Genomic DNA, 27,760 nt, shown 5'->3' with positions numbered 1-27,760 from the left:
GCATCAGAGAGTACTGTCTACCTTTCAGAAGTGGTACTTGGAACACTTCTGGATAAGGAGTGTTGTTGCTGTAATGCTTCTTTTTTCATAGTGGATACTCCAATGGGAATTGTGGTAGAAGGCTGAGTTGTCAAGAATGCTGGCTGTGGAGTATCTCTGAACGATGGATCTGGAAAATCAAAATTACAGTGTTAGATTTTAACAATGTAGTCCATCAATGTATTAGGGATAGTCATGGAGAATATATCTTGTATGCCAAAGATCCCCAAAATCAGGAGTCTGGTAGTACTTAAGAACAAATTTTATTAATAGGCATAAGCTTTTGTGAGTTAAAGCTCTCTTCATAAGATACATGAAATATCTCAGGATCAGCTCCTCTTATTTTTAGTTAGAAATAAGCTGGAAAAGATTCATCTCAGAAATACTGGAGAATTACTGCCAATCTGTTTAAACAATATTGAGCCTGATGGCCAAGGGTATGACAGTACAGCTGCTTCCTATATTCTTCCAGCAAACAATAGCTAAGATAATAAAAAATTGTTTATGCTCACCTATTGGATCTTTGGATTGGCATACATTCATGATGTATCATAAACTGCCTTTGCAACCACATTCAAACTGCAATTCTAAATCTAACTTACTAATAATTGTCCCACTGAATTTAATGAGATTTATATCTAAGTAGACATATAGCAAATTCAAATATCACTGTGAGAAGTCTTTAGACATGGATAATTACTTCTCAAGAAGCACATACAAAGCATCCCAGGGTAATGGTACTGGTGGAATTAATCTTTGGATCTTGTCCTACAAAATTAATGTCTCACTAAAAATGATGTACAGATTGAAATGTAATTTGCAAATATTATTGTAATATTTTAGATTTATGAAAATATTGTTCCTAAACTCTGTCTGTGATTACAACATATATTTCATAGTCTCTCCAATTTCAGAATTTCATATTTTTTTTAATCACTTTAATATTTCTGTCAACTTCCACGAATTTCAGAGTATCTGAAGAGTTCATATATTAACAATTGTTCAAAAGGATTATCTCCCCAGTTTCCTTAAATACTGTTTAAATTCAAAGTTTGATTCTAGACTGTAGATAAGCTATGGTTCTATCAAAATTAAGGGGGGAAAACCTTACAAGTCATAATTTAGAGCTAAGGTACACTACAGGCTGAGGGACATCACTGGCTTCTGAACTGCATGTTACAACCCACACTTTCAAAAATGAAGCCAGAGCAAAAACTAAATCTGATTTAAAATATGTTAAACTTAATCAGAATTAAAACTGTTAATGTAATTATTTTAGGCATATTTAACCATTTCATCTTTCTGCCACATTAAAAATAACAACAACTTTTGAGACTATACTGAGGGCCACACCAAATATTGTAGGTTACATGTGGCCCAACAAATATGATCATAGATTGAGCACTTCTGGGCATTTCTGGTTTCAATGTTTGTGGAATTCAGCTATTGAATACATGCTGCCAGAAGTTCAGGTAAAACTATTGTATGAGGGAAAATCTTGGAGTTGGATAGTGAAGCAAGTTAAAAATATTGGATTAGACCCAAAGTGTTCACTTCATTCTGAGAAGTCTACTACTGCTCGTGGAAGGACCAGGGGACAGTGGAGACACCCATAAAGAAGATGGAAGAATGGAGGGAATCTTTATGGAGGGACACCATAAAGAAGAGGGAAGAATGGAGGAAATGTCTGAAGCTCCCCAAACCATGTCCTGTTCTAAAACAAAGGAACCTGATACTCAATGACAGCTTTGTTTGTCACCTAAAGACACTGTAAGGGAATGGGAAAATCAACAAAAACTGTCCATTCTTCCAAAGGCAGCCACTGATAATAACAAAATATGAAACATAACAGAAGAAATACAGTTCAGACCTCTTAGCTTTCTTACTATTTGGCTTACTTGTCTGGACAGTTTGTATCTTGTTCTTAACATGGCTTCTATCTTGCAATTTCTGATAAAGAAGAAGGTTTTACATTAATATGAATTTTTATTAAATATTATATTAAATATAGAGCTTATTTATTTGGTTAAATAAGAGATGATTTAACACTTCTACGCATCTGTGATCATATTTTATCAAAAGATCTTACCCTGACCTATGAGGCTTCATTTTTCACATAACCGTAATAGTGAAGTTGCAAACTGCTAGAGTTTTGCTAATGTGCCAGGTACAATAATTACTATAAATTGTTATATATTTTGGAAATTTGACAGACCTATTTTAAAAAATAATACTGTTGGGAAAAGCCAGTAATATCGAACAGATGCCCTTTTACGTTATTCTAACTAGTGCACACCAAGGGGCGCTGTTCCTCTTTGTTCTACTTAATAATATAAACCCAGCCTCTTGATAATATAAACCCAGCCTCTGGATTTAACAAAACAGGAAGATGATGCTATTCATACCTGAGTTCCATCTGAATTTCAATTCTCAGTTCATTATGCTCCTGCAAATGATTTTGAAGCAACTACTTCACTAGTCTAATTTATGGTCCCCAGAAAAGCCAAGTCCAAGTTCCCAAAGGCAGTCAAATCATCTGCCCAAGCACACAACCTTTCTCAAGAATTAATTGGAATATGAAGAGAGTCAGAGATGGATTGGGCAAGTCTGAGCCATGGACAAGACAAAATTGTGGACAAATTCCTGTGACTGTTTATTTATCACAACAATAGAATCTCTCACTCATTTCTTCCAGAGAAAGTCAAAATTCAAGATAAAAAGAATGGCTTCCAAGTTTGGCTTATTAAAATAAGCCAGCATTCCTGGTTTCTACTTCATGCAAAAAGCCATGGATCAAGTTTGCATGATTTTTTAGCTGATCCCAGATGGCAAGAGATATTATAAAAGTTATTCATAGCTGTACAAACTAGTCATGTGTCTAGCAAACCACAGTAACAAACACAGCTATAAAAAGGATAAGTCATTGTAATAAAAGAAGCCTAAACAGAAAGACTCAAACAAAATGACTTCTACTGCAAAAACAAAGCAACAAACTTCTTAAGCAAGCGAGTTTAGGAAAATACTAACCTTAGTTACTCTTACTGTATCTATTTGTAGAGACTTTACTACCACAAAAAATGCCTTAATTTTTTTCTGCAGGTCAACAAGTTACTCATTTGAAATGCTTAGATGAAATTATTACTCTAGTATAAAACTACAGGTAGTCCTTGCTTAACATCTACTCATTCAGTGACTGTTCAAAGTTACAACAGCACTAACAAAAGGAACTTATGACAGGTCTTCTTAGTTGCAGCCATCGCAGTGTACCCACAGTCATGTGACCATAATTCAGACATTTGGTAAATGGCTTGCAATTATGATGTCACAGCATTGTACGGTCACGTGAACACCGTTTGTGGCCTTTACTGCTGACTTCTGACAAGCAAAGTCAATGGGAAAGTCAGCAGGAGGTCATCATGGCAATGACATGACCACAGGACGCTGCGACTGCACAGGATTCGATGGTAACTGGGACTGTCAGAACTGCCGTCGTAAGTGGGCATGGTCACATGACATCATGCCTTATGACCGCGTCACTTAGTGATGGAGTTCTGGGTCCCAATTACCATTGGTAAGTGAGGACTATCTGTTCCCTCAATAAAATATAAACTTCTTGGTATGTTACAGTCTTAAGCTTTCTCATACTGTAATTACATAAAACAAAGTGGCAGTATACAAAGATAGAAATAAGAAATGTAACAATGAGCAATTACAACCCCAGGTGGTCACTTTAAAACTTACTTTTGTACATGCAGGAGCACAGTCCTTACAACTTTTATGCACAATTGCACTGCAATCTGAAAGCAAGCAAGAAAATTCTCTCAGTTGCAATCTCAGTTTAAAATATTTCTATCTAGAAGTAATTCTTGTCCTAACATGTTTTCCAGCTGTGATGACTGGTTGATTCAAAAGGGTTGGAAAAGTTATGTAAGTAAGCGCATTCTCACTGAAAGGATAAAGAAATACAATGTCTTGGACCAGAAACACACATCATATAGAATAGGATGTTGCCACCAAGAGAACAGCCCCATTCTATGTTTATATTATGATGACCTTGAGAATCAAACTAGATGAAATATATTTATTTATTGATTGCTATTTGTTGTAGCTGCCCACTCCAACAGACTCTGGGTGGCTTACAAAATAAAAAAACGGTTGAAAACATAAATACTTACAGCTCAGACTAAAACAACCCTAACAATACAAGCCCAACAAGGGCCACGCAAATACATTAATCCCAGACCTGGGAGCAAAGCCAGGTTTTAAGGGCTTTCCAGAATCCCAGGAGAGACAACACCATCCATATCTCTGGTGGGATGCTGTTCCAGAGGGCGAGGGCCACAATCAAAAAGGCACACTTTCTTGGTCCCACAAGTTGAATGTACCCGTTCTGCCTGAACAACCAGGTGAGCAGAAACAATTGGAGAAAGGTGATCCCTCAGATATGCCATGATTTGGAAAAAGGTCTGTCTCTGTCTTCACACAGGCCCAACCATGTTCAGACTGAGACAAACTTAATCCATGTTTGAGAAGAGAAGCATGTATGAGGTTTACTAAACCCTGCTCATACAGCACCCTTGCATATCTCCTCAAGGTGTTTTTCTTTCAATCTCTGGGCTCATTTCATCTGTTGGAACTGATCAGGAAGAAAAAGAAATGCAGGCTGAGGCCAAGCAGAGGGTTGGGGGTGGAGCTGATTTCTGAGATCCTTTCACTAGTGCTCCCCTTATAATTTCTAAACAGATCTCTCTGACTCCATTTTATGGAATAGCTAGAAGAAAATATTTGCAACTCTTAAGTTTAATTTGGGGGTATATAAAGATGAAACTGATTTAAGGCAACATCCATTGGAAAACTGTATAAACCCAACAACTGCTCTAGGAAGACATAAAATTAGATCATATTTAATACGCTAATTTGTTAATATGGCTTTATCATGTTGGTAAACACCTAATTAAGAGGCCACTATAGCCTGTGGTGTGGTAGACTTAGGGGTTTTGACTTAGTAGGAGGAGTTCCAAATTCAGTCACCAACAGCTGAGAACTAAAAATGTTCTAGTTCTGAACTGTTGGAGCTCAGAACTAGAAAAGCCATGGAGAACCGCTGCCAGTCAATATACTCAGGATAAGACAGGCTCCAGTGTGCCTGTGCATGAATCCTGAAATGTAGTATCACAGCCTATGATACGAACACTGTATTTTGAACTAAGCAGAATAAAAATTATTTTCAAATCAAGAAATAGGATTGAATATGTATTTAGTCATGCTTAGAATAATCCCACAAAAATCAGGGAAATTGGGTCAGTTGTGGCTATTGGTCTATGATCTGTTCTGCATATGACTAAGTTTAGAACCAATCTACAAAATGCAAGCAACTTTCTATAAAAGAGTTGTGGAAAGCAAACACCTATGAAGACAAAGTATAGCTACTTACAGGAACATTGCAATGATTCTTTCCCCAACAGTGGTTTCTCACATGTAAAACAAGGCATTACCCCAGCATAAGATCCAGAAACAAACTGATGTCTGTTAACTTTCTCTTTTTCTTTGGCATCTTTGCTTTTTGCCTTAATAACCAAAATGGGAAATAAAAATAAAAATGGTTCATTTAGTTTTCAAAGTGGTACAGCATAAATATCTCCAGAAGCAGTCAACCACCCCAACTCAAAAGAAGCAATGAATAATCTTTTCACTCCTCTCCATTTTGTAGATCAATATTCCATAGATATATATTTTACATGTTTATGTAAACCAAGGCAGAATAACCTGCCACAACACACATTCAAGTAACATCTTTGCTTCTGGAGATGCTGGATATTGTAATGAAAGGGGAGCAAAAGTATATAGACACTGAGGATGAGCTCAGCACTTTCTGAAGGCTTACATCATTCAGGGGATGTCAGGATCATCTTAGGACAATTCTAAATACCTACAAATCAGTATGATTACATAGGACCACATATGGAACTTTTTCCAAAGAAGAGTTTGTGAAAATCAGAATGGAACCAAAACAGCAGTAGACTGAAGAAATATTGACACGAACTAGTCTTAAAAAATTGTTTCAAAACTGTCCCCAAATCAGAAGGGAAGTATTTGGCGCAAACCCTCAAAGAACACAGTTCCTTCTATCAAATTCAGCCCTTTTCCCTCTTTATTCAGCCTGATACATATGGCCAAACTAGCATTTTCAGACAATGGAATGATAAGCCCTAAATTAGTATAGAGGATGTTATCATTCCACTGTAGGTGGAAAATGCTATTTTAAATGATCCTGCTATGCTTTTTTTTTTTTTTTAAAAAGCCTCTTGCAACTGGAAAATGTTTTCTACTCAGTTAAGCAACCCAGTGTGTCCAAAGGAAATATTTCTTATTTTCAGTTAGAAAATCTCCAGTAAGAACTGTATTTTAATATTCCATCATTTAATTGAAAGCACAAATCAACATTCATGTGTTAGTCTACTTTTTCTTTTTTACTATAGTGCATTTATCACAAATTACCTTAGATTTATTTCGTGTACTGGCCATTCTATTCATTAGAAAACTGAATGTTCGGCTAACTTTATATTTTTCAGATTCTGATTTTGTTGGCATAATGTACTTATCCCATTCTTCTTCTTGAATCCTAAAAATATACCAGTAAATATCTTAGCATCGTTTAAAGTAAAAAAAAAAAGTATAATTAATAAAATATATGACTCTACACAGGAGATGTCACAAAATAAGAAAAATAAGTATCTGCACTCTCATATCTTATTTAAATATGGAACAATTCCATATAAGTGCATTTTGGCATTTTATCCAGCCGTCACAAGTTAATACAAGTAGCATGTCTGACTGATGCAAAAATTCTTACATTTTTGTTCTCAAGTAAAGTGCATCTATTTGATGGTTATTACTAATAGCCAAATTATATGTATACATGCCTCCTTTGAAAACATACCTTTTTTCTGAATGTTCATGAAAGCTGAATGTGTGTGATTCTATAAAACAGTAATTAATAGGTTTAAAACAATTATACCGTAACAGTCACTAATTGTTAAAAGTGTAAGATTTCCATTTAAAAATTCATTTGTATTCATTCATATTCCATTTAAAAATTCATTTGTATTCATTCCATTTAATAATTAATATTGTATACTAACATCCCTGAAATCATAACAACAACAACAACAACAACAATTGTTGTTATGGGGAAAAATGGGAAGAAGGAGCATGAAGTATGCTGCCTTTTGCTCCTGAACAGGAGGATATAAATTTAACAAGCAAACAAGCAAATATTCTCCCTTTTCCCAGAACCTCAATAATACATGACTAAATATATTGACTAAATACAAATGCAAGGTGCAGATTACAGGGAGAAAATATAGTTGCATCAGTTCATCCTGCCTACCTTCCCACATACACAGTTAGATATAAACCTGATTTAGAAGATGGTAGAATACATGTGATTAATTTCAATGCTCTCACTTAGAAAAAAATATTTCCTTTTATATGAAAAGCACATTTAATATCCTACTCTGAAGTTAATATGAGGCTGAATAAACCATGCTAACTTGCTCTAGAAATGTAAGAGTATTAAAAAGATCAGTGCTCACCATCATTTGAATCACATTGTGTAAATTCCCGGGAACACTGTGGTTTCCCTAATAAGACCTTGGGTGAAGTATAAGAATATGAACGAGAACGAATCCCCGAAAGCAGAGATTCCTAAAAATATAAAACAAACAACATAATCTGAAACTTTCCTATCTCTTTTTCAGTTTTTACAAAAGATTTCTTAACTGCAAAACTAGATAAATACATAATTATTTCTCTTGTAACCATTGTTACTTATGGAAAATTCCTTTTACTAAAATTTACTAGTAAATTCCAATTACTAAAAAAATAATAATATGCATGTTTGGGAAAATATTAAGTATGGATAAGCTGTCACATCAATTAAAATTGTTATTAATTTTATAGGGAAACCAAAGCAATAATAAATACCTTGGAGTGTAAACTGTTGGATAAAGGAAGAGATTCAGCTCTGCTCATGCTACCGTCCAGTCCAGCAGTGGTCTCTGAAGCACTTAACCTACCACTATTACTAGGCAAGACCACAGAAGAGTTGTAGGACACTGAAGAATAGCAGTTGTGGGATCGGTTAGACATTCTTTCATCTCCACTGTCGACATCCAAGTCATCAAGACTGGAACTGGGAGCAAAGGAACACAAACATGATAATTTACAAGAGTAACTTAAACCAGTTATACACCAGTAAGTAAAGTGTGTTGCCCTTTCATCCACCCTACCTATTCTTGACAATTATTAAAATAACTCAAAAATCTAAGAAATTAGAGGCATGCTTTACACATTGGGGAAAAGGCAGTATTTCCCTGAATGTGTCTGTCTGTCTGTCTTTCTCTCTTTCTTTATCTCTCTCTCTCTCTCTCTCTCAAACTTGTACTACCACCCGTTCCCCCCCCCCCACTGTTTTTGGTCAAAAATAAACAATACATCGGCAGACTAGTTCCAAAGCTCACATTTGCCCTGGCAGCATGAATACAGAGACAGAAAAACAGCAATGGAAGATTTTTAGCATGCTCCTCTGGCGGAAAATATCTCTGTAAAAGCCATTCTTTGACCACTTGTGCTTAATTGTGTTATCAGAGACCAACACATTCCTTTTCCTTTCCAAATCCCTGCAACCCATAGTTATTTTATAGGACAAACACACATAAAAATTAGGAAATCCCAATTTGCCTTGTACTGTTCTTTTGGCACATTACTAAACTAGTAAATGAATGCCAAGAATAAGCAGTATTAAGGTGATAATTACAGAAATGACCTGCCAACATTCTCACTCTGTTATAATTTCAGCAGAACATAACCAAAAAATGAGGTGCAAATCTTATCAGTTAGTACTTTATTTCCTTTTTTTTTTAACTCTGTTTTTAGGATCAGTTGTGAAAAAAAGTTATTTTTATAACAATGCAATCAAAACCTATTTCACACCTTCGTTTTTTAATAAAGGGATAACGATGATTTCGCAGATTACTAAGAGCATGTGTCTTCTTTAGTGGCATGTAAGAACCTGCTGTATCCAAGCTAGGTATCATAAGCGTTGATAGCTTTTGGTTACTTGGAATATTTTCCAACACCTCTGGATCTTTATTTGAATCTGTGTTAGTTTCAGAAGTAGTCTGGCTGTTGATACCAGCATCTTCCATCTAAAGTGTGAAAATACAATTGTTAATGATAAATGCAAAATAATACAAAATGAGGTAAAGCTAAATTTAGTCTGTAGAACTGTCCAGAGACATTAATAATCCCAACAGAAAAGGGCAATGGAATCAGGAACACCGTGATGTTGACATGTACTTCCAGTGCTATGCAACAAGGCAGAATTCATTCCCGCAATATCTATAATAACATTTTTTTTATCCGTTCAATTGTGTCTGATACTCAGCAATTGCCTGGACTAGTCCCTGCAGTTTTCTTGGCAAGATTTCATAAGTGGTTTGCCATTGCTTACTTCCTAGGGCTGAGAGAGAGTGACTGGCCCAAAGTCACCCAGCCAGCTTTCAGGCCTAAGGCAGGACTAGAACTCACAGTCTCCTGGTTTCTAGCCCATTGCCTTAACCACTAGATCAAACTGGCTCTCATAATGACATTATCAGGTATCAAAATGATATAAAAATATTTGCAATCCACAGAAGCAGAATAAAACATAGTAATTCCTCAGAAAGCAGACACAAGATAGCATAAACTAGTAAAAACAAAACTAAGATGCTATATTTATTATTTTATATTACTGATGTTATTATCATATCAAACCTAAAAACTTTAAATAAAATGTATATTGTCTGCTTAGCAGTTATATTTATTTTCTGTAGTGTCACTCACTAATTGTAAGATTACACTAAACTTCATGGACAAGGATTCTTCGTAGTCTATGACAGGGAAGAAGAAACATGGCCTTCTGGAGGATGCTGAACAGCAACACCAGCCTCATCATGGCTTTCCCAATAGAACTACTGAGACTTGTGATGCAGCAACATCTGGAGGGGCAAGGGCTCCCCAGCTCTGGCCCAGGGAAGAAAGAGGTACATGTGCATGAGATGCAAATGCATGATATATGAGAGAAGAGCACAAAACAGATGGATGTATACATGTGCATGAAACAGACGAAGAGAAAGAGAAGAATGGGACAAATGGTGCAGAAAGAGATGGGCAGCACATGGGTGGTAAAGGAGGGATGCAGAAGACATTTTTATACAATTCACCCAGTAGGTAAGTGGAGTGAAGGAAGGAGGCTGAGATTTGCAAACCCAAACCACTGGTTGCAGGTCTTTCATGTTATTTCATTTTTAAAAGATTCTTGTTGAATTTATAACTGATAAGAATTAGCACCAATCAGTCCCCAAATGAAATGGCATGGCTCAGTACTGATTAAGAGCCATTTCAGAGGAACTAAGTGCAAGGTTCTTGGTATCCTGTTTAAACAAAAGTTTTTAATCTTATTCTTCATCTTTTAAAAAGTAGAGCATTTTAGTCCAAAAACTTTTTTTGAAGTATCAATATTATACAAGCTTGAGAAAAAAATCAGAGTCCACAAACTATTGTAGAATTATGTGAAGCTCCTCTAGAATCAATGGGACTTCCGCGCACATAGTTTTGCTCCTAATTTTGGCTAACACATTTTCATTAATATGTATATACATTAGCACATTTAGGTTATGAATGACAGACACCCCCATTGTTTCCCCTTGAAATAAAATAAACAATAATTGTGGAATTCCATAACTTAATACAATCACATACTTTCAATAGCCGTATGTAATTAATATCAATATACACCTGTCAGTCTTACCTGATCCACTACCATGCGGTTTGCATACACCTCATCACTTCCATTTAGCATAGCTGAAAGTCTGGCTGCAGCAAAGAAGGTAGAAGGATTTGGTTTTCTCCTGTATATCTCAAATGGGGAATGTTGCTGAGCTGGAATAAAATAATAGTAAAAGAATTTATTTTCTTCATGGTAATTCATAAGAAAGAGATGACAATGTCAAGATGAAATTATTCATATTTTTGTCTCATGAGTAAGAGCACTTGAGGTAAGAGGAGCTATCAGACCATACAAAAAGCTTTGCCATTTTTAATTCCTCCTCTTCCCATTGTTGTCGTCACATTCGGTCTTCTTCAGCAGGGTCATTCTAGTACTCATGGAACATCATGGCCTCTAGATATACTATTGCTCATTGCTGGCGTGGAATTCTAGGAGTTATAATCCCACCATATTTGAAGAGCAGCAGGTTGGGAAGTTAGATAAAGACGACATGAACTGTTACTAGAATTAGCTATGTACCGGGCTTATAACAGGGATGGGCAACTTACAATGCTTTTTGCAGCCCTTCAAAGTCCCTCTTGACTAGACAGTTTACAGCCATCTGAGGTGGGAGAATGGACAACTATATGTTCTGAAAGAGTGAAACCATAGTTTAAAAATAAACTGGGCCTATCTACTTTGTGTTTCAGCTATCCATTGGTCACCAAAATATTGTTCACCTGTCCCACCATGATTAGATCAACCCTTTCTAGCTCCAAATTTTCATTATGAACTAATTATCATAAATAGCAGCATGAAAGGTTCCTTATCATCTCACACACATAAGAGGAAGGCTGTCACTATAATGACTGTCATTAGTGGATCTACCAATATGGCCATACTTAAGACTAACAGGAGTGCCTAGACCAGTGTTCCCCAAATCCCCTCATATCTGGGTCTACTAGTTCTGGGATGAGGGGGAGAATCATACGATTCTTGTGATTTTTAAACATCAAATGAGAAGGAATCTGACCAGCAGCTCACCGGGGTTTTCCAAATTAAAGGAGTTCCAAAAGAACTACAAGGTCTGATACTGGTGGACTAACTCAGCTTCCTGCATTTCCTTATCAGTGCAACACAATGTCTTTGCTGGACTAAATTGTTTCCAGGATCTGCTTTGAATTTTGGTTAGTTATTTGTTTCTCCTTAAACTTGGCTGCGCCACATCTCTGCATGACACACTACAACTACGCCAACTTGTGAAAAGGGAATTTGATAATGCAGCAGGTATTTCAGCTGCTTATTATTTTTTTATGTTTCTGCTATAACATTTCAAAATGGGGACTGAAGACAGCAGTTAAGAGTCATTTGAGGGAGAAAGAAAAGGAAGTAAAATATTAAGTAATAGGTACTAAAATCCCAATGTATCCTACACTGCCTGCCAACACATTTGTTTCCTCATCGTTTATTCATTCAGGATATAATCTATTCAAATAAACAAGGAGCTAACTGAACTGAATAATGAAAGCATTGTTTTATTGGAGCAAAAATTAGATGTTATCAACTAGTCAATAATATTATTAAATAAATGAAATCAACTCTGGGATTGGAAGAGAGGAGGATTAACTCTTTCCCCCAATATTCTTTCCTCAAAAGGTGTTAATAGTTCTATTAGGAGAAATGTACGTAGCTCAACCCATTTCTCTCATCTCTTTTAATCCCACTGAATGACACAGGCCCTTAATAATGCTTACCATTGGGAAGTTTATATGCATAGTTTTATGAAGATGTTTAGGATTATATGCATATTAGAAAATAAATAGAGATCTCTTTTTACCTATACACACACACACACACAAAATATTTTGAAGGAGACAAGAAGAATAGTGGTATTTATTTATTTATTTTGCAAACTTATATGAGATATACTTTGATACCAAGATAAATGCATGCAAATAATGGAATTTAGTACCCCTGTACTGGTATATCTTGCATTAAAAAAATTAAGAGTCCACTAGAATCCATGATCAGAATATTCATTCATTATACCTGAAATTTTTACCTACTGTTTTCAAATAGCAAAATGTTTTAACACATAAAAAATAAGCAGAATTTGTTACCATCTTTTTTATTTCTTTACTCTTAACATGGCCACTCTAGTAGCCTAAACTGATAACCCAGCCAACAGAAACACAGTATTTTTTATAATTTTTGTGTTTATTTAATTTAGGAAACATATATGGCTGCTCATCTTACATACCATAACTCTGGATGGCTCACAGCAACAATAAAATATGTAAAATAAATTTTAAAATTTTAAAAACCAACATCCAAAACAGAAACAGTGCCCAGCAGCACTCCGCAATAACAACAACAAAAACAATAATGATAGCAACACTCACTGGGCTTCAGATTCACCCTATCCCAAAGCCTGGGGGAAGAGTCGGCTTTATAAGCCTTATCTGGAAGGCTAGAAGGGTGGGAGCCTGCCAGATCTCCGGAGGGTGTTCCACAGGACAGAGGTCGCTCCTGAGAAGTCACGCTTCCTAGATCTCACTAGATGATAACTTTTAAGGGAAGGGGCTTGGAGCATGCCCACCCTATCTGACCTGGTGAAGCAGGCAGGTATTCTCAGGGAGACGCAATTCCACAAATAACCTGGTTCTGTGGCATGCAGGGCTTTACAGGTAATAACCAGCCCTTTGAATTGTACCTGGAAAACACTAGTGCAACTCCTGCAGCAGTGGTATAATATGAGCAAAGCAAGGGGCATCCAAAACTACACATGCCGCTGCATTTTGGACCGGTTGTAATTTATGGATGGTGTTCAAGGGCAACCCTATGAATAGTACATTACAGTAATCCAACCAGGTAGTGACCAAGGCATGCATGACTGTGAGCAAGGCCTCCCAGTCCAGGAATGGGCACAATTGGTGCACAAGATGGATCTGTGCAAAGAGCCCCCCAGCCATGGCTGCCACCTGCTCTTTGTGAACCCCAGGTTGAGAACCAGCTCTCTCTGGGGAATCGCTACCCTATCAAGAGTCAAAGCTGACACCTCCCTGGATCCCTGGGGGGCAGGGGGAACCAAAGCCACCTCATCTTGCTAGCACTGAGTCAGAGCTGGTTCTCCCTATCCAGACCCTCACAGCCTCTAGACACTGGGTCAGCACCTGAACAGCACCCCCTGCTCAGCAGGGGTGGAGCTGGGTAACATCAGCATACTGATACCACACCCATGCCAATGAATTACTTCCCCCAGTATTGTAGATATTGCACAGTTTGAAATTTAAAGAAAAGAATTTTAGGTAGAATATTGGGAGAAATTTCCTGATGGTTAGAGCTGTAAACAGTAGAGGAATCTAATGGAATAAGCAGTAATTGGTTGAAAAGGAGTTGGATTAGATGACCTGTAAGGTTCCTTCCATCTGATACATTGTATGAAACTATGACTAATATTACAAAAAGATGGCTAAAACCATCATTATATCAGGTAGAGTATAGAAATAACATTAATGGTTCTCTTAGAAGAGTGATAATGGGGTTAATAAGTGAGCATGTATTAAACACTGTAGTAAATCAAGATTTAAAAAAACACTGTTTTTACTAACAGTGAGAGGCTGGGAATGAAGGGTCTGCATTTTTCCTTACTTCGTGAGTAATTATTAATTTTAAAATCTATTAACATGCCAAAGTGACAGACATCTCTTCCTTATATCACCAAAAACTCAGCTTATACATATTTGAGTTGGCCAAAACAAAGTCAGTTTTAGAGATTAAAATACTGTCACACCAGCTAAGGATTTCTTCAGTGCTTCACAGATTATAGACAAGTCCATAGGCTATACTATTTATGTCTTAATGGCAATTAAAATTTGGCAATCTGCTTCTATATGAAGAAATGCTATGTAATGTCTACACTGTTTGCCAACCTTAAAATTACTTACACTATTTCTCTGCTTCCCTACATTTCTCACACTTCTACACAAGGATTCTGTGCCAGTCAGAAAACAGTTCCTGCCCTCCATGTTCCTCTGATGGGTTGAAAGGCTAAACTGATTTATTTCCTGCCCAGCTGCAGTATGGCTACAGGCAGTGAAGCTGGTGTGTGTGTATGTGTGTTTTTGAGAAGCTGTGGCTCCATTTGGTCATTGAGGGGGACTCCTGCTCATGTTAGCCCTTTGAGGTAGTCCAGACAAGAAGCACAACCATGAGTGCTAACTCTGTTTATTGTAAGGTTACATTAACAGAATCTTGCAAGAGTGAAAGTACTGTATTTTTCCCCTCTTCTCTTTTACTTTCCGGAAAACTAGGGAGAGTCCCTTCTGAAACACTTCCCACAGCTCCTCTCCTGCTGTGGGCTGAGAAATCTTTCACACGCTGGTTGTCCAGTCTGCGGCTCTCCCTCCTGCCTCCCAAGGTCATTCCCACATACCATTACACCCCATCCCCCATGTGCTGTAAGAAAAATGCTAATTTAAGGCTTTGGATCTCTTCCTCATTGCCTCCAATCAAATGAGCCAACAGTGAATTTTATACTTATTTTATTGATTTTCAATCAAACTGGAGTATAAGACAGCAAATTGCTTTTCTTTCCTTTTTGGGCAGAGTGAGGGGGCTGAGGTGATTTATTCTTCCATTCTTGTTCTGGGGGCATGGGGAGCAAAAATGGTGGCTTCATATGAGTGGTTAATACAGGTCAATGTCTTTTCTAATGTCTAAACTATCCTACAGCTGAGATCTAATCACGATATTCTTTAGGGGAACTTTTATAGCCTGTGATTCTTAACCACAAAACAGATTTGGTCAGGATACTACTACTAATAGCAATAATAATATCAATAATTATTTAATTATTATTAAATTTATATGCTGCCTGACTCTCAGCAACCCTGGGCAGTTTACAAATTGTTTAAAACATAAAACATTAAAAGCTAGAAAAACATCAAGAGATAAAAAGAAGGGTAAAGATGGCAGGATGACAAAACCAGATGGGAACAAAGGAAAACAACCCACATAGTCTAAAGGAGACTTCAGTCACCCTCGCCAAAGGCCTGGGAGAAGAGCCAGGTCTTCAAGGCCCTTCAAAACACCAGCAGGGTGGGGGCCATCCAGAGCATCTTTTTAAAAAGTGTACCTTTGGTTATTATGGTTTTTGCAAGTCTGAAATAACTGAAAATTCCAATGGACTTAGCAGTCAAATATCTATAGCAGATTCTTAGACTTTATAACACTCTAAGTGTTATAAAAGAGTAGCTCATCAGCTTCCTATCTGCATCCATAACTTAGACTGTAATAGGAAAGGTATTTCAAGACTTCTAATACACCAAACAGGAGAATTAATTACACATCGACTCTATTAGTTATTTATTTTTACTGGAAGAAACAATCCAGTTTAAAAAATGACAAAGCAATATCTAATGTGCAGATTATAAATCACATTCCTGAAGTTCCATACATTTTTATAGCACAATTATGGCAAATTGTTAACTCAATGCCTGTGATTTATCTAGTCTCTTGTAAAATCAATAGAGAGATCAAGATTTCAGTTTACTAACCAAAAATATAAGTTCACACATGTGAAAATTAGTACTTTAAATCGTTTTTTAAAAGGATTTCCAATGCTTGTACTGCGTCTTGGGGCATCTGGTTGTTTCCTTTTAAAATTCTAGCCCAGATGGACTTCGGTCTTCTCTAACAAGACAGTTATGTTTTTCAGAGACTGTCGCAAGTTGGCAAGAACTGCATCCTCTATATTCTGTTGTACATGTCATTGTGTTCAAAAGCTAGAACTCTACAAATGCACCAACAGTAAGTACCCCCTATGCTTTACTTATTGACCCTACCGCATACACACGGACAACTGTCAAAGAGTATGATAGTGGCATACCATACCTTGTCATTATTTTCCAAAACACACATTACGTGTACCAAATATAGTGACTAAGCTATAAGTATGCATTGTTCAAAAAGAGGAAACTCGTTACCTAAACAAAGATGATACAGATTTGCATTTGCTAGCTTATAATTTAAATAGAAATGTGACACATCTCACTGTAATGTGAAGACTGTGATCCTGTGGCTTGTGTGCCTGCCCACTTTGCTGTCTAGGAGTTAGCTCTTGATGGGCAGCTGAAGGATCCTGTTTTCCTTTCTTGTGATTAACGTTAAACTAAATTTGGATTGAACAGTCCTTAAAACAGATGATGCCTTTTCCTTAAGATAAGATGTACTCCCACCCTAGAAACAGGGTACTCTAGGAAACTAACTTTTTATTTATATGCATACATACATATACAACAGTCACTCTATTTCCTTACAAGTAAACAACATTAAGCAAAGCATAGAAAAAGTAAGAAGTAGTAAGAAAAAAAATTAAAGACCAAAAATAAGAGAAAAGGAAAGGACATCCAACTAAATCTAGCTTGCACTAACACAATTCACTGTACCTTTCCATACTTTTCTACAATAGTGAACCATTTTTGCTTCCATCATGCTCCTATATATCAATTCATATATTGTTTTCTATCCTTGAGACTTTTCACTTCTCTCTTTTCTCATCATCTCCATCCAGTCATGACATTCTCACTGTTCCCCTTCCTCTTCCAGCATATATTTGTTCTGCAATTCAGTCTTCATTCTCTCTATATGACTAAACCACCTCAATGTAGGGGGGGGTTTGTGTTGGTCATTCACTTTTATATTCAATCCACATTTATTCATCAGCCTTTCATTCTTGAGCCCATCTTTTCTTGTTTTATCTGATACACTTCTTAAATAAACTATTCCCACTAGCTTCAACTTATTCTTAAGTTTCTCTTGAGGTACCCAACTCTCACTTTCATATAACAAAGTGGGCTACACTCCTATGTAGCCATCTTCACTTGTTTGGACAAACATTAATTCCTTGCAAAAGGCTACACACTACCCATTACTTTTTTACAAATAGTTGCATGTCTTAAAACTTCTCCAGCCATTTCCCTCTATATTAATTTCATATCCATATTCCATTCCATCATACAATTTATCTAACATGTACTGCAAATCATTTGGATTCTCAGTCATCAACATGGCAGCATCTGCATACAACAGTACACACATTTCCACTTTACCAATCAACATACCTCAAATGCTACCACAAATATTCTCTATATATTTATCCATAAAATACATTAAGTAGCCATGGTGATATCACGTATCGTTGTTTGCTAAGCTTTCTTTATATTCTCTCTTAAGCTTTACTTCCATCACATACTACTCCAACATTTCAGCCTTTTCAGTAAAGTCAGTATATACAGAAATAAGAGATTATTGATCATAACCTGCTTAGAATCTAAACAGTAGGTAGCATGCAAATACTTGTCATAAATAAATACATAAATAAGGCAATCATCACATTAAATAAATCACACAGGCCAATAGTTCTGGATCTGTTTACTATATTTATAATGTAATGCCCATATGAAATCTCAAAGGATTATTTAAAATGCTTAAGCACCATTTAATAACATTCCTATATATTTCATACATTTTAGACATATGTCAGAGAAGAAAATGAATAACAATCACCAGGAGAAAATAGCAAACAGTTTTCAAATAGCTTCCCAGAATTTCCTCCAGCTATGTTAACATAGGTTAATCTATAACTTAAAGAATGAAAGCTATGAAACCAAAAAGGGAAGGAATCTGCAGTATAAATTATGTTGGATAAAGTGTACAACCTCATACCAAGTAAGATTTATGTCTGAATTTCAGGATTAAAAGGACAGATCTTCAAAACTGTCTTCCACGTATTTTGTTTCCTTTACTCCTAATGTGCAGAAGCCAAAACTTTCAGAGAATGGGCTTATCATAAATGTCTCCACAGCTTTTCTTCTACCAATATTCATGCTTCTTTCAAAGTTTCAAAGAATTACCAATATACTGCATGTGAAAATGCTTTGAACATTTCACCATGCTTGTGGTACTAAAGGAGGGTTGCCACCACTTTAGATGTAACTATTAAATTTGGCCCATGTATATGAGTGTCAATTTTATTCAGCTTGGTGTTTTTATAAACATTACCAAAAAGCTTGCATCATAAACGGGATAGCAAATACTTAAGTTACAAGACAAACAGGAACATCTCCCTCCTTCGGAGGAAGACGGTGATAAAGTTTGATAAATAAATAAAATATGGGAGAAAGGGGCAGCATTGTCTATTCCTAGCCCACCAGATAAATAGCCAGCAGCCCACCTGCAGTTTTTTTTAGCCAGGGTAGGCAGAGGTCTAAAGGGGATGTGGCTGGCTTAAGCCCTATAAACAAACTGTTCACACTTTTAATTTAAAAAGTGGACAAGTAGCTCAACCTTCCCACCAGAACAGAATAGATAGCAATGAATTTATCAGCAAAGTATCTTACAGTGTCATCAACTAAAGTCTTTGGAAGGGCCATCTTCACAATTTTAATCTCTAGAGTATGAAGCCACAACTCTTATTAGCTGAAGCTGAGAAGGAGGGTTTCTTTGTTTTTGTCTCTGCCACATATCAAGTTCTACACATGTTCAATAAGAATCAGCCCAGGTTTCTCTCTACCATTACTACCATCATAGATCTAGAGTTTTCCCAAGCTCTTCAATAAATCAAGTGGAAAGTGCTGAAGAATAGCTGTATCTACCATCATTCCATTCCACAGATCAACTCTGAGTCATAAATACCAATGTTGGGAAAGGAATTCCTCAGTAACCATTAAGGATAACTTTAAGTAAATAAATAAACTATCCACCACAACTAATAGCCATTGAAAGCCTTATCTTCCACAAATTTATTTAACCCATTTTGTATGGTACCTACCACGACATCTGAAATGTAAGAACATATTGGATCTGTTTGCTAGGAGACATACTTCCTTCATCTGTTTTTGATCTCCCACCAATCAGGCTCATGGAATTAGCCAGGGTTCTAGTATAAGTAAAGTAGGGGGGAAAACCTCTTTCGTCTACACCATGCATAATTTTATAAGCCTTGTCATGTTCACACTTACTTACTGTGTTTTCAAACTAAAAACCCCAAACATTATTATCTTTCCCTTATAGATTCATTGTTCTGGAACTGGTCGTCCTTTTATGCACCTTTTTCAACTCTATGATATCCTTTTTAACATGTGGTAAAGCATTAGTTTTGGCTTTGCTGAGACAAAGTGAGAGAAAGCTTCTTGCTCATTTCCAGGTAATGGCTGGAAGCATGTAAAACCTTTTCCTTTCTATGTAGGTAAGGTAAAACTGCCTCTTGTTTACTGCCCCTTGGTTAGCCTAAATAGCAGATAAATTAAAGGGACAAAATGGTTTGACTTATATACTGCATTCAAAGTTTACAGAATGGCTATCTAAAATTCCAGGCAAACTGTCATTTGTAGTTTCTTCTTCTGCCATTATACCTCCCCCCCCCCCCCCCCACTGTGAAAAGCTGCTCACAAGGATGGGAATGGTATTTAAGCCTCCATCAACAGTCAAAGGTTGAATTTTCATATTACCTTTCACAACTCTGGTTTCTGAGTTCTTCTCAATTATGGTAAAGTGTAAATTGTTACACTTCAGGAGAAGCTTCTCTCAAATCGTTTTTTTTTAATCAAGCTTATGTTTGTATTCTTACATCTTCTAAGGTTTTCCTTTTATTGGAATGACAAAGAAAACTGAAAACAATATACCTATGGGATAACAACTACAAAATGCAGCTTAAATTCTTTAGTTACTCTTCATGTCTACAGATGCTAATTCCAGAAATTGTTCTTTTCTCATGAGGAGGAGGAGAGTGAAAATATTCTGCCTATTTTCATAATAAATAAGTTATACACTTTCATCAACATTCCTAGAAATAGAACGAGGGCTTCCCAGAGAAGGCATGATTATTCGAAAATTGTACCCTAAGCAACATTTTTCACCTTGCTTATTTATTAGGAAGTATTTGGTCCTAAAACCAATTTAATATAGTTGATTTTTTCTGTTCTTGGAGATCCAGGTTAGGGTACTAAGGGCCCATGGAGACTTAGATTCAAGTCCACACTGAGCCATGGAAACTCACTGGATGACTTCAGGCTACTGTCTTCCACAAGCTTATTACTATGTGGAAAAGTAGAGATAAGGGAGTGCTAAGCATACTGTATCTAAATACAAAACCTATCCTTCTGGGAACAAAATGTTCCAGAGAACTCTAGAACATTCTATTCCTCCTTCAGACCAAATAATTTTATTCATTCTGGGGGTAGTCAACCAGTTTATAGGGCTCCAGAGAAGTGCATTATAGGATTCTAGATAAAATAGTGCTGTATCAAGTCCAGAATATCACAAACTGTTTCCCGGTCAAAAAATTACTTCCAGAAAAGTGCCACAACACCCCTTGAAATGGCTGAGTCAGTGGGATCTGGAAAAAGAATGGTAGGTTTTACACATCACTAATGCAGTGTCTTGAGTTCTTGGAGGAAAGGAGAGATATGGGTGTGTGGTGAGGGTGGTCATGCCAGACTGTAAATCTACATGTCCAAAAGGTAGTAATGTTCTTGGCCGCATACAGAATGAGGTATCTCAGTCCTTCCCTCTGCAGGAAATTTTAAAAAGTTTAGCTGCTTTAAAACAAAGGGCAGAACTTGGGAGAAGTGTGTAAAAGGAGGCTGGGTGAGGAACAAGGCTTCCATCCAACAGTCTCAATTAAATTAAATGGCTGGAATGCTCCAAGAAGCTGTGGAAAGTCCATGTAAAGAAAGTCCACGTAAAGGAAGCAAAAGAATTTGTTTCAAGAGGATTCTATTTCTGTAGAAATAGGTAACACATTGAAGCAGGAATTTGTTCCAGGGTTTTGATTTCTGTTTGCTGTGTTGTACTAAAGTGCCAGTGCCTCATGTTTTTATTTTGCTGAACAAGTTTGGGTATTGTCTATAATCTCAGCCTTTACTCCATATTTCAGGCTGTGTTCAAAAAATGTTATTTTTCTCTTTAGAATTTATTGTAAACCGTAATAATAATTTGATTATTCTCCAGCATCATCTTGGAGATTCTGGCAAAGAATTATCTATTTGTAGAAGACCAGCACCATTCAATTTAGAACATTCCATTTCCTTTTGGATTTTCTTTCCTTTTTAACTGATCTGAAAGAGGCTGACAGGCAACTCTGTATGTTATCCATACATTTTATCTTGTCTTATTTTAATAAAATTTGATTTTGTGTATCTTCTGTGAGATTGGTTTCTCAGTTGAGTTCTCTAGTTGCCACATCTCTATGCTACATGGCCAGGGCCACGGCATTATTGAAATTATTTCACTTTTTCCATTCTTTTTTAACTTTCTAATTGCCTGAAAGGCAGCACAGCATGTGAGAGGTTTCTCTCTTTCATACACTGGGGTTAGCATGAAGGAAGTCATGTAATGATTCCCTTGAAAGACAGATGCTGGCAGCAGGAATTACCAAGCTGCTACCCCAAAGCAGGATGTGAGTATGAAGACCTAGAATATTTCTGGAGCAGAACATTGGGGATCTCTAGTTTTGCATGCTGTGAGCCTCAGCAACCCATTTGAAAATCAAATAAATTTAAAATAATAATAAAAATGTGCTGCAGAGGAACCGCAGCTGGAAGAATGAGATGCTGATTGAACATACCTAAGGTGTTGTTTTATATATTTACTTATTATTTATCAAATTTTATCACCGCCCATGCAGCTTATACCTCTTCTTTTACATTGTTTAAATTTTTATAACCTCCCATAGTTGTAGGGTTCCTAAAAACTCCTTACTTCTTCATGTTTGATCCTAGACAAAGGTCCAAGACTTCCACTACCAGTTAAAGGCACTATTTGATTATTCTCTATTTTCCCTAACTCATTTCCTGTAAAGAAATATAACAGAAGAATATATAGGAAAATCCGGAATGGAATACAGTAATGCTCCAAACCCAAACCAATAAGGGCACAAGTGCACAATGAACACCTCAATTGGAAGTATCCTTAGGAACACACTGATATAGAGAATTTGTGATAGGATCTCCAGATGGTTTTGTTTTTGTTTTATAGTAAATTGAGTCATGGAGGACAGGAAGAATGGGAGCAAATTTTAGTTAAAGTTAGTGGTAACGGAGCCTTTCTCCCTGCTACTTTCTCAGTTCATATTCAGATCGGTAGATTGCTGCCTAGATCTTTCTCTCACAATACATATAGAAAATTGAAACAAGGGAAAAGTGGCATAGGGAAAAATAGTGAAAAGTCCCAGTTCAAATTATACACTCACTGCTGAATTTGTCTCTGGGGAAAAAATGGGAGATATTGTCAGCAATAGATATTGTCAGCAATAGATTCTTGATCTCTCATGATCCTAAATACTACCACATTACTTCTAAAAGCATAAACTAGTACAACCAGAGATATGTTGGTTATACCATTGGAAGATGAGACTCCCAGGTAGAAAGATGGTCAAAATGCTACTGGGGAGGAACAGAGGATGAGTTCAACTAGCCCCAGACGTGATGACGCAGCTAGCTCAAAGCCGAAAGGACGGCTAGCGGCCGACGGTGCTGGTGGTGAATGGCGAATCCTATGTTCTAAGGATCAACACACCATTGGAACCTGGAATGTAAGATCGATGAGCCAGGGCAAATTGGATGTGATTATTGGGGAGATGTCAAGATTAAAGATAGACATTTTGGGCGTCAGTGAACTGAAATGGACTGGAATGGGCCACTTCACACCAAATGACCACCAGATCTACTACTGTGGACAAGAGGACCACAGAAGAAATGGAGTAGCCTTCATAATTAATAGTAAAGTGGCTAAAGCAGTGCTTGGATACAATCCAAAAAAACCAATAAAATGATCTCAGTTTGAATTCAGGGTAAGCCATTTAACATCACAGTGATCCAAATATACACCCCAGCCACAGATGCTGAAGAACCTGAAGAAGATCAGTTCTATGAGGATCTGCAGCACCTACTAGACAATACACCTAAAAGAGATGTTATTTTCATCACAGGAGACTGGAATGCTAAGGTGGGTAGTCAAATGACACCTGGAATTACAGGTAAGCATGGCCTGGGAGAACAAAACTAAGTGGGACATAGGCTGATAGAATTCTGCCAAGATAACTCACTATGCATAACAAACACTCTCTTCCAACTCTCTTTCTTCTAAGAGACGGCTTTATACATGGACTTCACCAGATGGACAACACCGAAATCAGACTGACTACATCCTTTGCAGCCAAAGGTGGCAGACATCTGTACAGTCGGTAAAAACAAGACCTGGAGCTGACTGTAGTTCAGATCACTAACTTCTTATTGCACAATTTAGGATCAGACTAAAGAGATTAGGGAAGACCGACAGATCAGCTAGATCTGAGCTCACTAATATTCCTAAGGAATATGCAGTGGAGGTGAAGAATAGATTTAAGGGACTGGACTTAGTAGATAGGGTCCCGGAAGAACTCTGGACAGAAGTCCGCAACATTGTTCAGGAGGCGGCAACAAAATACATCCCAAAGAAAGAGAAAACCAAGAAGGCAAATACCTGTCTGCTGAGACACTAGAAGTAGCCCAAGAAAGAAGGAAAGCAAAAGGCAACAGTGATAGGGGGAGATATGCCCAATTAAATGCAAAATTCCAGAGGTTAGCCAGAAGAGATAAGGAATTATTTTTAAACAAGCAATGCGCGGAAGTGGAAGAAGACAATAGAATAGGAAGGACAAGAGACCTCTTCCAGAAAATTAGAAACATCGGAGGTAAATTCCAGGCAAAAATGGGTATGATCAAAAACAAAGAGGGCAAGGACCTAACAGAAGAAGAAGAGATCAAGAAAAGGTGGCAAGAATATACAGAAGACCTGTATAGGAAGGATAACAATATCGGGGATAGCTTTGACAGTGTGGTCAGTGAGCTAGAGCCAGACATCCTGAAGAGTGAGGTTGATTGGAACTTAAGAAGGATTAGTAATAACAAGGGAGCAGGAGATGATGGTATCCCAGCTGAACTGTTTAAAATCTTGCAAAATGATGCTGTCAAGGTGATGCATGCCATGTGCTAGCAAATTTGGAAAACACAAGAATGGCCATCAGATTGGAAAAAAATCAACTTATATCCCCATACCAAAAAAGGGAAACACTAAAGAATGTTCAAACTATCGAACAGTGGCACTCATTTCACATGCCAGTAAGGTAATGCTCAAGATCCTGCAAGGTAGACTTCAGCAATTCATGGAGCGAGAATTGCCAGATGTACAAGCTGGGTTTAGAAAAGGCAGAGGAACTAGGGACCAAATTGCCAATTCCTGCTGGATAATGGAAAAAGCCAGGGAGTTCAGAAAAACATCTATTTCTGTTTGATTGACTATTCTAAAGCCTTTGACTGTGTGGACCATAACAAAGTGTGGCAAGTCCTGAGCGATATGGGGATACCAAGTCATCTCGTATGTCTCCTGAGGAATCTGTATAATGACCAAGTAGCAACAGTAAGAACAGACCACAGAACAACAGACTGGTGTAAGATTGGGAAAGCAGTACGGCAGGGTTGTATACTCTCACCCTACCTATTCAACTTGTACACAGAACACATCATGCAACATGCTGGGCTTGATGAATCCAAGGTTGGGGTTAAAATTGCTGGAAGAAACATTATCAATCTAAGATATGCAGATGATACCACTTCAATGGCTGAAAGTGAGGAAGAACTGAGGAGCCTTATGATGAAGGTAAAGAATAAAGTGCAAAAGCTGGCTTGCAGTTAAACCTCAAAAAAACCAAGATTATGGCAACCATGACTGGCAAATAGAGGGAGAAAACATAGAGGCAGTGAAAGACTTTGATTTCTAGGCTCAAAGCTTACTGCAGACACTGACTGCAGCCAGAAAATCAGAAGACGTTTAATTCTTGGGAGAAGAGCAATGACAAATCTCGATAAAATAGTCAAGAGCAGAGACATCACACTGACAACAAAGGTCCACATACTTAATGCAATGGTGTTCCCCGTAGTAACATATGGCTGCGAGAACTGGACCATAAGGAAGGCTGAGAGAAGGAAGATCGATGCTTTTGAACTCTGGTGTTGGAGGAAAATTCTGAGAGTGCCTTGGACTGCAAGAAGATCAAACCAGTCCATCCTCCAGGAAATAAAGCCAGACGGCTCACTTGAGGGAATGATGTTAAAGGCAAAACTGGCCACATAATGAGAAGACAGGATACCCTGGAGAAGATGCTGATGCTAGGGAAAGTGGAAGGCAAAAGGAAGAGCGGCCGACCAAGGGCAAGATGGATGGATGATATTCTAGAGGTGACAGACTCGACCTTGGGGGAGCTGGGGGTGACATCAACCAAGAGGAAGCTCTAGCGTGGGCTGGTCCATGAAGTCACAAAGAGTTGGAAGTGATGGAATGAATAAATAACAAAACCAATTAAAGCAGGTCCACAAAGTCAAGGTAGAAACAGCAAAAGATAAAAATAATGCTAGGATTGAAAAAGAGAGCAAGTTATAAAACTGAAAAACTAGAAAGCCTGAAAAAAGAAAACAGATCTTCACTTGGTGTTGAAAAGAATTTAGGCACCAGACAAACCACACACTGGGAAAAGAATTCTAACTATCAGTACTGAATTTTATTACCCTGAAGAAATACTCCTCTCTCTAATACACACCCTTTCAACTCAGATGAAGAAGGCCATCAAAAGAAAGCCCACAGAAGATGGCCTTCAGTAACCTTGCCCAAAGGCTGCATTAACACAGCATTGGAAAAAGGCTCAAAGCCAGGGCTAATTACAGAAGTGTAACCATACTTCTGTTATAACATCTAACCTCTGTTAACAGCCTTGACCACCTTGTTAAATTGATGCACTTTAGATACATCTTCCTATAAAAATATACTTGTTTCTGTCTGAAACTGTTACAATAACCATCAAAGCGCATGTCTCATAAAGGAAGGAAAGTTTTTTTTCTTTTGTTTAAATCTCATGCATCTAAGATTCTGTAAAGGAACCAATAGGCTTTCTCTATAACAACCTCCAGGAATATAATTAAAGTCACTCATGGGTAAACAAAGCAAAGTAAAAACAGAGCTATTTACAAATCATATCTGATAGGTCATTCATTTCTATCACATTTTAAAATACATATCTGGCATTTGCTTCTTGGTCTATTGCAGAACACAGCTTAGAGTAAGCTCTAATGAAATCAAACAGTTTCTGCTAAATAAAATTATTTAGAACTTGGATGCATGCTTATTAAAAGATACAAAACTAGCTTAAAAGAGACAAAGATCATCCATACATTGTCAAGAAAAAGATATCTGGTTTTCAAACTTTTTGGCATCTGTGACACAGTTTCTTAAATATTTATGAAAGAGAAAAAAACACCAGAACCATCTACTTTCCTCTGTATGCACCTATCAAACAGAACAAACAAAAGAGAGGAATGGTTTAAAGAAGCAACTTTTGTCTACCTTTTGTTTTGGATGTCCTTTTTCGAATCTTCATTTTAGGTAAGGATGGCCAAGAATAATGAAAGGGTGCATCTGAATCAGAATCCATTGTTTCTGCTAATCAAACACCCCTTTCAAGTGGTACTAGCTGTTGTAAGGAGCAGCAAGTCAAGCAGTAGGAAGTAAAAAGGTTGAGCCACACAGAATCAAATTGCTCTCTAAACCCAGGAGAGGCAGTAGGGGTCTGTTCTCTGCATCAGTGCACATGGGCTAACACTGAGGCAGACAGAGTCAAGTTAAAACAGGATGTGCACCCAGGAGTGGGGCTGCGGTGTCCTAGTCTACAGTCACTGCAAAGGTCACCATGTGCCAATTAATCATTAACTTGCCTTTTCATTTTCCCAACCTAAGTAAAGAATAATCAGGGTTGTTTGAGAAGGAAAGAACTTTTGCATTGTCTCAGAATGATACAGAAAACTGGGGCAATTTCCTTTA

General features: G+C 37.3%; 1 protein-coding gene across 1 annotated transcript in view; it reads right to left on the bottom strand.

The window, feature by feature from the left end:
• The window catches only part of ARHGEF28 (Rho guanine nucleotide exchange factor 28), a 71,826-nt gene extending 44,271 nt beyond the window's left edge, over nt 1–27,555 (bottom strand). The window contains exons 1-11 of the mRNA XM_063295513.1: nt 27,287–27,555; nt 10,892–11,022; nt 9,034–9,248; nt 8,026–8,233; nt 7,635–7,746; nt 6,980–7,019; nt 6,538–6,661; nt 5,474–5,606; nt 3,781–3,836; nt 1,938–1,989; nt 22–169 (exon numbers count right to left, since the gene is read on the bottom strand). Coding sequence (XP_063151583.1) covers nt 22–169; nt 1,938–1,989; nt 3,781–3,836; nt 5,474–5,606; nt 6,538–6,661; nt 6,980–7,019; nt 7,635–7,746; nt 8,026–8,233; nt 9,034–9,248; nt 10,892–11,022; nt 27,287–27,374 — 1,307 coding nt within the window. The 5' untranslated portion in view covers nt 27,375–27,555. The remainder of the gene's footprint in view (nt 1–21; nt 170–1,937; nt 1,990–3,780; nt 3,837–5,473; nt 5,607–6,537; nt 6,662–6,979; nt 7,020–7,634; nt 7,747–8,025; nt 8,234–9,033; nt 9,249–10,891; nt 11,023–27,286) is intronic.
• Between the last annotated feature and the right edge of the window lie 205 nt (nt 27,556–27,760).

This window comes from Candoia aspera, chromosome 2 (genome assembly GCF_035149785.1).
Source record: "Candoia aspera isolate rCanAsp1 chromosome 2, rCanAsp1.hap2, whole genome shotgun sequence".
Taxonomy (NCBI): Eukaryota; Metazoa; Chordata; class Lepidosauria; order Squamata; family Boidae; genus Candoia; species Candoia aspera.
This window is presented reverse-complemented; position numbering and strand designations above follow the sequence as displayed.